The sequence below is a fragment of the Colobus angolensis genome, unplaced genomic scaffold (assembly GCF_000951035.1).
Source record: "Colobus angolensis palliatus isolate OR3802 unplaced genomic scaffold, Cang.pa_1.0 Scaffold112, whole genome shotgun sequence".
In the NCBI taxonomy this organism is placed as follows: Eukaryota; Metazoa; Chordata; class Mammalia; order Primates; family Cercopithecidae; genus Colobus; species Colobus angolensis.
In genome coordinates, this window is record NW_012112253.1 from 583,174 (window position 1) to 596,400 (window position 13,227).

Consider the following 13,227-nt stretch of genomic DNA (forward strand, 5'->3'; position numbering starts at 1 on the left):
TATTTAAGTATGCGGTGTACTACAACATAAACGAAGGAAACTTTATATTGTGAAGAGAACTGTGACTTTCTCAGAAATTCTCTCTGGAGAGTAGTTAGGGGCACAGCATATTTCTGAGTATGTTGAGGTTTTGAATAAAATAACAGTCCTGCTCATGAAAGCGACTCCAATGAGGATTTTCATAATGTGTGTAATGTATTTTGATGATGCCATAATCATCAAAAGTGTCAGATATGGGCTTCTCTGCCCAAGCAATTATCTTTCTTCATCTGTATACTTTGTATATATTCTACCATTAAAAATTAAATTTTGACCTTTATGCCCAAATTATGGCACTGATCATTAGTGCTCAACACAATAGTTAAATACAATAGTTCAACTGTTAACATTTGTTATTTTTATTAGCATATGTATCATACTTGGGATGTTCTAAACCTGTCAACAGAACAAAGAAATAATAAATCCAAATTAATATAAATCATTTGCTGGTCAACTGGAATAGATTTTTGCACACACAAGGTAAGCTATAGATAACTGAACCATTAAGAAAGAAGATTTTTAAATTGAAAAGCAAAGAATTTGTACTTACTTGCATTGGTTGCCTTGTGGAATGTTTGAAAAAATTCTCTAAGACAGTATTTGGTGTAACCTTTCGAACTGTCTCTTTAATGCCAAACGATTTTGCTAGAGGTGAAGCAACAAATCTACAAAAATACGAAAAGAAAGAAGTTCAAAATCTAAGAATAAATCCACAATGACACCAGAAAATTAAAGCTGTAACTCTAGGTTTCTAATGAAATCAATCATTCGTTTATGTTGGCACTGGGGCTACCTATAGTCAAAATCTGTCTCTCAACACGAAAAGTTTCAGGCCATACATACAAGCAATAATTTAAAAAAAAAAAAAAAACATTTGCACAATTCTAAAATTCATTTTATGTTAATCCAAATGTATTTAGAGATAAGATTTAGGAAATAGAATAAGCTGTTCTACTTAGAATTTTAAAGACTCCCAGGGATTGAAATAAACAGGAATTCTGTTAGAAAATGTTTTATTTGGTGTTATTATCTTAAAGAAATTACTACCTTCCGGTTTCAAGTTCTAACATAAGAAAAAATGGCAGAACTCTAGGGCAAATACCTAACAATAGGATTGATGGGTGATATGGCAAGTATACATTTAACTTTATAAAAAACTGGCAGGTTGTTTTTCAAAGTAGTTGTACTATATTGCATTCCCACCAATAATTTGTCAGAGTTCCAGTTAGCTCATATCCCTGACAACACATGGTACTGTCAGCCTTGGCAGTTCTACTGGGTGCGTAGTGGCTTTTTGTTGAATTTCCATTATAATCTTTATTATTTCCAATCTTCTACTTGCTTTAAATTTAGATTGATTTTATTTTTTCTAGTCTGTTAAGGTGGAAGTTTACACTATTGATTTGAGGTCTTTCTTCTTTTTAAATATAGGTGTTTGCAGCTGTAAGTTTCCCTTCAAACACTGCTATTGCTGCATTCCATTAAGTTAGTATGGCATTTTCTTTTTCATTCATCTCAAGTATTTGCTAATTTACCTTGTGATTTCTTCCCTGACTGGTTGGTTATTTAGAAATATGTTATCTAGTTTACATGTATTTGCTAATTTCTTGATTTCCTTCTGTTCTTGATTTCTTTTTTTAAGAAATGAGGGTCTCGTTATGTTGCCCAGACTGGTCTCCAACTTCTAGCCTCAAGTGATCCTTCTGTTTCAGCCACCCAAAGTGTTGGGATTACAGGCATGAACCACTGTGCCTGGCTGTTATTGATTTCTAATTTCATTTCATTGTTTGGAAAACATACTTTCTATTTAAATCCTTTCACATTTATTGAGCCTTGTTTTATAGCCTAATATGTGGTCTATTCTGGAGAATGTTCTTTGTGCATGTGAGAAGAATGTGTATTCTGCTGTTGTTGAGTAGAGTGTTCTATAGATGTTTGGTAGGTCTAGTTGGTTTACAATATTGTTCAAGTCTTCTATTTACCTGTTGATAATCTTCTGCCTAGCTGTTCTATCAATTATTGAAAGTGAGTATTGAAGTTTACAGCTATTATTGTTGACTTGCCTAATTGCCTTTTAATTCTATCAGTTTTTACTTCACGTATTTTGGAATTCTGTTGCTAAGTATGTATATGTTTATAATTGTTATATCATCTGGACAGATTTACCCTTTTATTATTATAAAATGTCCTTTGTCTGTAGTAACAATTTTGAAATCTATTAAATTACATTTTGTATGATATTAGTATAGATACTCCAGTCCTCTTTTGGTTACTTTTTGCATGGTATCTTTTTCCATCCTTTTACAATCAACTTATTTGTGTCTTTAAACATAACAGGTATCTTTTGTGGACAACATATAGTTGGATCGTGTTTTCCTAACTATTTTATCTATGCCTTTAATCAAAGTGTTTATTCCATTTACATTTAAAGTAATTACTAACAAAACAGGATTTATATCTGCCATTTTGCTGTTTGTTTTCTATATATCTTATGCCCTTTTGTTTATTTGTCCATCACTACCTTATTTTGTGTTAAACAGATATTTTCTCATGTACCATTTTAACTTTCTTTTCTTTTTGGTTTTTTACTATTTTAAAAGTTATTTTCTTGGTGACTGACTTGGGGATTATAATTAACATATTAATTTATAACATCCTAGTTCTGATTAATATCAAATTAATTTCAATAGGGTTTAAAAAATGCTATTCCCCTTCCCCTCCTTTGTACTCTTGTCTCACAAATTACATCTTTATAAATTGTGTTCTGATCAACACAGATTTAGATTATTGTTTTATGCAATTGCCTTTTAAATCAGATAGGAGAAAAAGTGTTACAAACAAAAAATATGGTTATACTATCATTTTATTTTCTTATGTAGTTACCTTTATTGGTGCTATTTCTTCATGTGGATTTGAGTTACTGTCTTGTGAACTCTCATTTCAGTCTGAAGGACTTCCTTTCAAACTTTTTCTATGCTAGGCCTGCTAGTAATGAATTCTCTTGGTTTTTGTTTATTTGAGAATGTCTTAATTTCTCTTTCATTTTGAAGGAGAGTTTTGTTTGGTTCACAGTGTTTTTCTTTCAGCACTTTTTATGTATCATTCCACTGCCTTTGGCCTACATAGATGCTGATGAGAAATCAATTCCTAATCATAATGAGAATTCCTTGTATGTGATGAGTTGCTCCACTCTTGCTGCCTTCAAGATTCTTTCTTTTTGGCTTTTGACAATTTGATTATGACATATGTAGGTGTAGTTCTCTTTAAATTTATCATACTTGGACTTTGCTTAGCTTTTTGGATATACAGATTCAGAATTCAGGGAACTTTTTGGCCATTTATTTCTTCACATTTTTGGGGTCCTGTTTATTCTCTTCTCTCCTTCTGGAATTCCCATTATGTATATGTTGGTATTCAAGTCTCTAAGACTATTTTTTTTCATTCTCTTTTATTTTGCTGTTTCTCATGTCTGCTCTTTCTGCTGACTCTTTCTTATGCCTGCTCAAACATGCTATTGAGCCTCTCTCATGAAATTTTGATTTCAGTCGTTGTAGTTTTTAACCCTAGAACTTCTATTTGGTTCCTTGTTATAATTTATAGTTTTCATCACTTTATTGATGTTCTTGATTTGGTAAGACATTGTTTGCATGCTTTCCTTTAGTTCTTAAGCATGTTTTTCTCTAGTTCTTTGAACATATTTAAAGTAGTTGACTTAAAGTCTTTGTCTAATAAGTCCACTATCTAGGTTTTCTCAGAAATACTTGCAATAATTGCTGTATTTCCTGTGTATAGTCCATACTTCTTTGTTTCTTTGCATGTGTCATAAGTTTTTGTTGAAAATTGGACATGTTAAATACTATAATGTGGCAACTATAAAAATCGGATTATTTCTCCTCCCCAAAGTTTGTTGTTTTTGCTATTTGTCGTTGTCCATTTGTTTGCTTAGTCACTTTTTTGAATTAATCTATAAAGTCTTATTTGTGATGTGTGAGCACTGAAGGCTTTATTAGGTTAGCTTGGTGGTCTGCTAATGATTAGACAGAGATTTCCTTAAATGCTTGGAACCAATAAGTCTCTCAGTCTTTCCTGAGGAGCTCTGTGCATATCTTGGGGCACACCTTCAACATTTAACTAGGCAGTAAGCAACTCTGCCTTAGCCTTCACTTACTGTTTGCACAGAGCCTAAAGGTCATTCAGAGGTGACAGCTTATGGCCTTCCCAGGTCTTTCCTGAGCATGCAGATAGCCATGAACATGCACTAACCCTCACACATAAAAGGGGCCTTCTAGATTTCCAAGAACATGTCAGAATTTTTCAAAGCCTTCTATGCACATCTCATGTTCTAGATTTTTCTTTTAAGCTTTTTGGTCATTTTATTGTTTGCCCCAATTGTTATCCACTGTCTTAGACAGTTATGAAGTTAATCAATTGCCTCTAATTGTTTTAGACAAACACCCTCAGGGAAAAGGCTTTTTCACTGGGTGAGCTCTGAGTCAGGTCGGATAAAGACAGCACTGTGAGTAGTGTCTTCCAGAGAACCACCAGACAGGTCAGATAATGACAATCCTCTGAGAATGAGCTTTGAAGGAAATTCTACTCTGTTCTGCTCCTTTCAGTGGCAGCCAGGCTGCTTGTTTCCACTGTAATTGTGGGCCATTGGTTCTTCAAGGCTATCCCGAGATGGACAGGGAAAGATGGGAACAGGGCAAGTTAAAAATGTCACACAGCTTGCTATTCCTTCCAAGATTCTGCTGTTTTTCTTAAATAACAATCCCTAGATCACTATAAGCCTTTGGTTGATTCTCAATTCTGAAAAATAAAACTGACTATGACAATTTTGCTAGTTTTCTGGTTGCTTTTATGGAAGAAAGAATTTTCAGAGTTTCTTACTATAACATTTTTGCTAATCCAGTGCATTGTGGTTTTAATTTGTATTTTCCTAATGACTAATAATGTTGAGCATCTTTCCATGTGCTTATTTTCTATTTGTATATCTTCTTTGATGAAGTATTTACTCAAATCTTTTGCCTATTTTTAAAACCAAGTTATTTCTTTTTATTATTGAGTTCTGAGTTCTTTATATATTCTGAATTTAAGTCCTTTATCAGATATATGTTTTACATATAATTTCTCCCAGTCTGTGGCTTGCCTTTCTACCTTTCTATTTTATTTACAGAAACATTTCCTAAAAAGATAACTAGTAAGGTATTTTGCATATCATATAATTCAATATTTTCAAGTATATAATTTTTTTAAAATGTACAAAATGACTTCTTAGTAAATTTACTAAGTTGTACCACCATTACTATGAATCAGCCTTAGAACATTTCTATCATTCATGTCTATTGTTAATCTCTGTTTCTTCTTGCACCTGCCCCAGGCAACCACTAATCTATTTTCTGTTTTTATAGCTTTGCCTTTTTGAATATTTAATATACATGAAATTATACAATATGTGGTCACTTGTGTTTGACTTCTTTCACAGAGTTTAATGTTTGTGAGGTTCATCCATGTCATAGCATGTATCTGTAGTGCATTCCTTTTTATTGCAGAACAATATTCCATTGTAGGAATATACACTCACACTGTCTTGAAGAGCAAATGTTTTAGCTCTTTACCAACAGAAATAAAAGCATATATCCACACAAATTCTTGTACTCAAATGTTCATAGTAACTTCATTCATAACAGCCTAAAACTGTATGCAACACAAATTTCTTCCCATCAACTAAAGGATAAATAAGTTATAGTATATATGTATGTTGAAAGACTATTCAGCAATAGAAAGGAACCACTGATATACATAACAACATGAAAAAAATCTTAAAAGCATTAAGCTTAATGAAAGAAGTCGAACACAAAAGACCATAGTCTATATGATTTCATTTAAAGGAAATCCTAGAAAATACAAAATTATAGTGAGAGAAAGTAGATTAATGATTGCTGGTGGCTAGTGGGTAGGGAGGGTATTAACTGAAAGCATTATAAGATAATTTTTTAGCTGACAGAAATCTGTATCATAATCGTGGTAATGGTTGCAAGACTGTATACATTTGTCAAAATGCATCAAATTTTGGATGAATTTTATTGTATGTAAATCAAACCTCAATAAAGCAGATATTTTTAAAATAAAGAGATTTCCTTATTCTTCCTTCAGTTCTGACACAGGCACTATCTTCTACCAGGTCAGTCAATTCTAGGACTTACTGAAGGATAATTTTTGTGTTTAATTAAATGCTGAAAATTTTACTTATGAATGATCATTTAGTTCTTAAATTCATTTTTATATCAATGGAAGTTGAATAAAAACTCTCTTAAGATAATCTGATTAAATGTATGCCAGTCCAACTTCCAGATGAATTAAGTTCTCGTGAAAATGGCCCCTAAATTTCAGAGACATATAAAAATAAGTGAGTTATGCACCAGATGTACACAGAGCAATGTGGAGAGATCATAAAACATAGTGCTAAATTTTAAAAAAGAAGAAAGAAAAGGTCTTAGTGCAACACCATTTATGTCAACAAGTGATACCGGTACATGAAGCACATGTTTTACTGGGTCATACAAATAAAGGATCACCAAATACACAGAACACAGCAGAGAGGGGAATGGGAGTAGTGCATGGGGAAAAAAGGGAATTAATGAAAAAGTCATCAGTCACTCAAGATTGCTCTTATATAGACATATATACACACATATATATATAGAGAGAACATATATATGTGTGTACATAAATATATATAGAGAGAAAGAGAATATATATGTTCTCATATATATGTTCTCATATATATATTCTCATATATATATATGTTCTCATATATATATTCTCATATATATATATGACAGGGTTTTGAATAAATAATTGAATTAGTTCATTTATCCAACCTAGTAGCTGGAAAATTTTAGTGGAGAAAACATCCATTTTTTCCACTATTAGAACAACACAAACTGGAAATAGTTTCATAGGGTAGTGTTTTCAATATATTCACTCAGTACTATCTCCTCAAATGTTAGAAATGAAGAAATTAGGAGGGGAAAGCAAAATAGAATTAAACCAAAGATTTATACAGTAAGGGAACAAAACTAATCTCAAAGCCAAATGAAGCATAACATTCTTCTCTAGAGGGTCATGTGAGAAATAGCATGTGGGTAAGTATGCACGTAGATAAATATACACATTCATAGCATCCTTGCTGATATGAGGAATAAATACCTGTTAAAATCATTAATTTAAACAAGAAAGAGAACTACAGTCCTCTTCGTTAATTTCAAAGACAGACATAATGAGTTTTGTTTTACTGGATCCCTACCTCTTACACACAGAAAAAAAAAAAACTTTCTTTTTTTTCTTTTTGAGATGGAGTCTCACTCTGTCGCCAGGCTGGAGTGCAGTGGTGTGATCTCGGCTCACTGCAACCTCTGTCTCCTGGGTTCAAGTGATTCTCCTGCCTCAGCCTCGCGAATACCTGGGACTACAGGCGCTCACCACCACACCCAGCTAAATTTTTTGTATTTTTAGTACAGACGGGGTTTCACTATGTTGGCCAGGATGGTCTCGATCTCCTGACCTCGTGATCCGCCCGTCTTGGCCTCCCAAAGTGTTGGAATTACAGGCTTGAGCCACCGCGCCCGGCCTATTTTTAATATTTTTAATAGAATAAAAGGAATGTATTCCTAGGCAGATATTAGGCATGTTACGTTTAAATACTTCTCCTAAATAGATACAATAGCCTATTGGCAAAGATTGATTCCCAGGTCCTAAGGATTCAGAGGTTCTGTGAGCAGAATTTTTCAGAGGTTTTTTGTTTGTTTGTTTGTTTGCTTTTATGTGAGAACAAAATATTGGGAGCAAAGTAGATCTCAGATGAAAAAGTCTAATGTGTATGTTTTGAGACTATTTCCAGTTGGGACAGTTAGTAACAATACTTCTTCAATTTATGTAAGTCGCTACAGATAGGTTACTGCAGCTACTCTACCTTTCTTCAAAGAATGATGGACATACTGCCCCATCATGACCTCATGTTGCTAGGGTGGGGAATCTATTTGTGTATTTTTAAGTAACAACAATAATAAAAATGTGACCTTCTGATTCTACCACCTTCACCTCTGCCTTGGACTCTTCTGGGACCATGATTTACTCTGAGATAATGTGTTTATTACACGAGTGTTGATATTTGAGCAGCTTAGGTCTCCTTTAAATCATACTTCAGACACATAAAAGAATGCATACAGGATAAACTAATTAGAAACTAGCAGTCTGGACAAAATAAAAATCAAAACATTAGCCACACGCACACACACAAAAAAAACAAAAAACAAAACATAAGCCACAAACTAAAACTTTCAAGGAAAGAAAATCTTAAATACAAAGTAAAGGTCAGTTACTTTCAAATTATCTGCTTCTTTGTTTCTCATCTGTCTGTCTCTCTCTTCTTGATTTTCTAGGAAGAAACATTAATTTCTGATCTTAAATAGTTCTTGGCTAGTTCTAAAGGACAATAATGAACCAGTCAAATCACAAATCTTGGTCACTTCATAGAATGAGAAGATGTAGCACAAATACAGTCTAGGACAAAAGAAGGATGCTTTCTTGTGTTAAATCTATCAGGATATGCTGAAACATATGGTTATATTTACATGAATTTTTAAAATAGTTCAGAAATTTTTGTGTTTGCTATTATCTCTTTAAGCTTGCTTTCTGTATTCCCAAGAGACATTTGTGTACTCTCTTCTGCCATCAGGAGTCTTTCACTGTGAAAGTCTAAGAATTACTGAAACAGTCAGAAAATAAAAAACCAACAACCCTAAATCTGAGCTCAGGAGTTCAAGTCCCAGATCCAGCCCCTTACATGTTAACTGTGTGACCTTGGCCAGGTCATTTACCTCTCATTCCCACACCTGCAGACTGAGACCACACCATTTGTGATTTTATGTAGCTCTTAAACTATAAACTCTTATTCAACTGTAAGGTATAAGTGATATTTTATTTATGATATAAGTGGTTCAATCTCCCACTAATGATACAAAAGCTCTGGAAAAAAATATAAACTTATACTTCAAAAAGTATGACCTCTCTCCCGGTTAAATTTTCCTTCCTTCTATGGCATTAACAGAGATATGGCATTAGTGAAGCAACACATAGTTTTCTGTAGCATCACAATGGAAAAAGCTGAGAGTGAGTTATTGGGAACTGAAGTTATAAGGAGGTAGAATAGAGAATATAGACTATAGTTAATCCCTTGAGAAGAAGTAACAATGGTCCTAGGAATTAAGAGAGGGTTGGATTCCTTCCTGATTATTGTTGGAGAGGCCAAGACAGGGATGTAACAAGCTGGTCCTCCACAGCTGTGCTGCTTTGGCAACCTAAAGATTTTTCTGGCTCACAGTCCTGGCCAAACTGTGAAAAATGGAGCTGTCCACCAAAAAGTAGGAAATCTGCAATGGAAATAAGTAATAGACCTGGATGCCAAATTCACAGATCACCGGAAACAATGCAAGAACAGCTAGTATTTCAGGATAGTAATTTGCTAATTTTGAAGTTCTACTTTATTTATGCATTCTTGACACGTCCAAATATGTGAGTAAAAAGTAGAATTAACTGTCAGAAAAGAAGTACATTTCAAATGTTCTCAGCCAGGGTTTAGTGGTATCCAGAGGCTTTCCCTTCCTCCCAGTAGGAATAGCACACTGTTGGCCCCAGTGAAGCTGTTGTTGTACAAAAACTTTTTCAAGAGTTCATTAAACAGAGTTGGTCAAGCTAGTTCTCAAGATAAGAACCCTGCAAATGGTTATAAACATATGATCTGCATTACAGTTAGTCTTGGCAAAATGATCTCTATCAGATTTTGTCTCAAGTTTTTCCAATTCTTGACATTTGAATATTCTCTTTGCTCCAAATGAATTAATGTGCTAATAACAGCTTTTTGAAATAGAGTCAACTACAGAGATTATAGATGAACATTTATCTACTGTTATCATAACACTAGTACAATTTTAATAAAAAGGCTGGAAATAATATCCATTTAAATTAAATCAAGAAAAAAATAAGTTTACTTTTTCTGAGAAAGCAAACTGATAGTTTTTCTATTTGATTTCCTTGCACTTTAGAATGAAGGGCAGCTATTAAACCTTTAAATAAACCTTTAGAATAAACTGTACTATATAGCAATATTTGGTTTAGTCTTTAATGAGCCATTTTTGTTATTTTATAGGCATTTGAGAATGATAATGCCTCCTGAGTCATAGACTCTTCTAGCCCAACCTTTCCGGGAATGTATATGCATTGTCGGACACCATGGAAGAGTAGAAGATGAACTGGGTTGCCATATTGTCAAAGAAGCTCTGTGGTCTGCAACCTCTCTTGATCTTGATTTTCTTCGTTATAAAACTAAAGCACTCAATGGGATCCATGTTTCTAATTTTTTGTTGTTCAGCCTTTAAATAACATTTGGAGTGCATCTGATTACATTAATTCATCCCAAGAATCTGTGGCCCATTAGTGACAACCTCTGAACAACAGATTCTTTAAGGATCTCACTAAGCCTAAAACTGTATTATTCTAGTGTTAGAGCAAAGAGGGGGAATGAGAAGGAAAGACTAAAGAACTACTTACTTTTCAAATACACGTCTGATAATCAGCAAGAGAAAAGCATATGGAATTGTCATGTATAAATGAGAAGGTTTTACATAGACGAGTCCATCACGATCCTCAAGATCTGACCACTTTATTGTTGGAGGAAGCCAGAATCTTTCCAACCAGAACCATTCTTTAAATGTCCAAAACATTCTAGAGAAATGGAAACAGAAGACATTAGGCTTGTAAAACAAACACGTAACATTAGGATAACATTGATCACCTTCGCTCAAAATGCCAAATCCAGAAAGTTTAGAAAATAAGGCAAGAGGCCTAGCACAGTGGCTCATGCCTGCAATATCAGCACTTTGGGAGACTGAGGCAGGCAGATCATGAGGTCAAGAGATCAAGACCATCCTGGCCAACATGGTGAAACCCTGTCTCTACTAAAAATACAAAAATTAGTCCGGTGTGGTGGTGCACACCAGTAGTCCCAGCAACTCGGGAGGCTGAGGCAGGAGAATTGCTTGATCCCAGGAGGCAGAGTTTGCAGTGAGCCAAGATCACGCCACTGTACTCCAGCCTGGCAACAGAGCAAGACTCCATCTCAAAAAAAGAAAAAGAAAAAAAAAAAAAGAAAGAAAATAAGGCAAGAATGGAGTATTATTATTTAATGGATTGTATGATCCTTCATTGCATTAAACAAGAATTACTCTTCTATACCCTCATATCTTTATGGCATGGAAAAACTAAAGTTTAACACATCACTGTTCACACTTTCGGCAAAACATGTGAATATTATGCATGTGTATTTTCTTTTTATATGATTCTACAGTATAAAAAAAATAGGCTTTACAACTTTAACATGCCAAAAGTTAATGTCCTGAAGGCTCCAAGTAGGTATAAATCATCACTAGTACCCTAAAAAATTCCCCAGGAAATAAGGGGCAGGCACGTTTCACTTCATATTACAAGGAGATCAAATTAGTCTATGTAAAGGAATATTTATTAAGATTCTGTTATTTGTGAAGTGCTGTGCTGAGCACTGAGGATAAAACAATTAACAAGACAGGGTTCCTGCCTTGAGGACCTAATAGTCTTGTAAGCAAGGCAGGCCTGAACAGATGACTTCAACACATTTTTTTTTTAGGTATGATAAAAAATGTATACAGGTTGCTGTGGGAACAAGACGATGGGCACTGAGCCCAGTCAGGAAATATCAGGGAAAGGTAATTGGAAGAAAAAGTCCTTGAGATATCTTGAACAATAAGTGGAAATAAGCCAGGAAAAGTAGGAAAATGGGGAAAAGGGAATAGAAGTCCTAAGCAATAAAGTATTAATACCACAGTCAAGTAACCAGAGCATAGAATAATGTAAATTAGATGTTTTAATATAATTGTTTAGGCTATGATCATTTTGGACTTGGGATTTTGACTTGAGGATGTGTTGATTTCATCTTTTAATGTTTAATCAGAAAAAAAGGAATCAAAATGTCCTCAGATTCGCAACAAGGTTGTGAAAATAACTCTGTCAAAACCTCTTAATCTGGAAATAACAAGGTATACATAGAAAACTACCAGCGGGTTGGTACTACCACAGTGAATGAATGCAAGGTGTGGAATGGTAGTTTACAAATAAGTGCCCAACCACTGTAGTGGATTGCCCTGTTATAATCAGTAATAGCTTTTCCTTCTTTTCAGAAGTATTCTGAAAGGAATACTTTGGACAATAAATCATATGATCACCCTCATTAAAATGCTAGTGGGACAAGCAGGCTAGGTCTTAGAGGGTTTGCTTGGATTCCATGCTAAGGAGTTTGGCATTTAGCGGATAGGACCCACTGAAAGGTATTATGCAGAGGAATGAGATGGTCAGCTATTTTAGAAAGGTCAATTTGGTAGCCAGCTCCTCTGTGAGCCCACAGGGTGTCTTCGTGCCGATTAGAGGAAGGTATTCTCTCTAGGCAGACACAGCTCTGCCAAGCCCAAAATGATGAGTGGAATGAGGGCTGGATTTCAAGCCCACTCCCCACTTCACCTCACCCAGGCACATGCATGGCAGCTCTTCTGGCAGTGGCGTGAAGCACACCTCAGGAGATGGAGAAACTAGAGAGCAATCAGCTCACAGCAATAGATGCAGTCAGCAGAGAGAAGGTTTGGCCAGAGCAGTGGTGACCAGAGGGAGTAATGCCATTTGTGGGATGCAAATCGGGTAGAGGATAAAGGGAGCCCCAGAGAGAAGTGAGATTGATGGGGAAGCAAGAAAACTCAAGGGAGTGAAGGTCAAAGACCTGTGTGTTGGGAGTGAGGCCACAGGCCCGAGGGTAATGGGAAGACTAGTTCAGAGGGTAGGATACAAGAGGGGAATACTGAAGTGACAGATTTCTGACTGGAGATGAGAAAGAATTCCACGGTGTGGACCCCAATGTCCTTCAGAAAGATCCGCACCAAAACTAAGAATTGAACCCTGGTGAGATAATTCCCTACCTCATCTCACCTCTTACCCACTGTTCGGAGAAGTGCTAACCCAGTCACCTCCACACCTGCAAGGCTGTGCCCCTGGAGAAAGGCTGCCTTCTTTTCCACGGACCATTCTTTTTTTTTTTTTTTTTTTTTT

At 35.0% G+C, this 13,227-nt stretch overlaps 1 protein-coding gene across 2 annotated transcripts in view; it reads right to left on the minus strand.

Annotated features, from left to right (window-relative positions):
• CERS3 (ceramide synthase 3) overlaps positions 1-13,227 on the minus strand; it is a 125,531-nt gene that overhangs the window by 87,055 nt on the left and 25,249 nt on the right. Inside the window, exons 1-3 of one of the 2 annotated variants that reach the window (XM_011957440.1) lie at positions 12,666-12,691; positions 10,651-10,824; positions 590-704 (exon numbers count right to left, since the gene is read on the minus strand). In XM_011957440.1, the coding sequence (XP_011812830.1) occupies positions 590-704; positions 10,651-10,823 (288 nt within the window). In that variant the 5' untranslated portion in view covers position 10,824; positions 12,666-12,691. Of the gene's footprint in view, positions 1-589; positions 705-10,650; positions 10,825-12,665; positions 12,692-13,227 lie in introns of those variants that run through there. The other variant, XM_011957434.1, reaches the window with a different exon arrangement.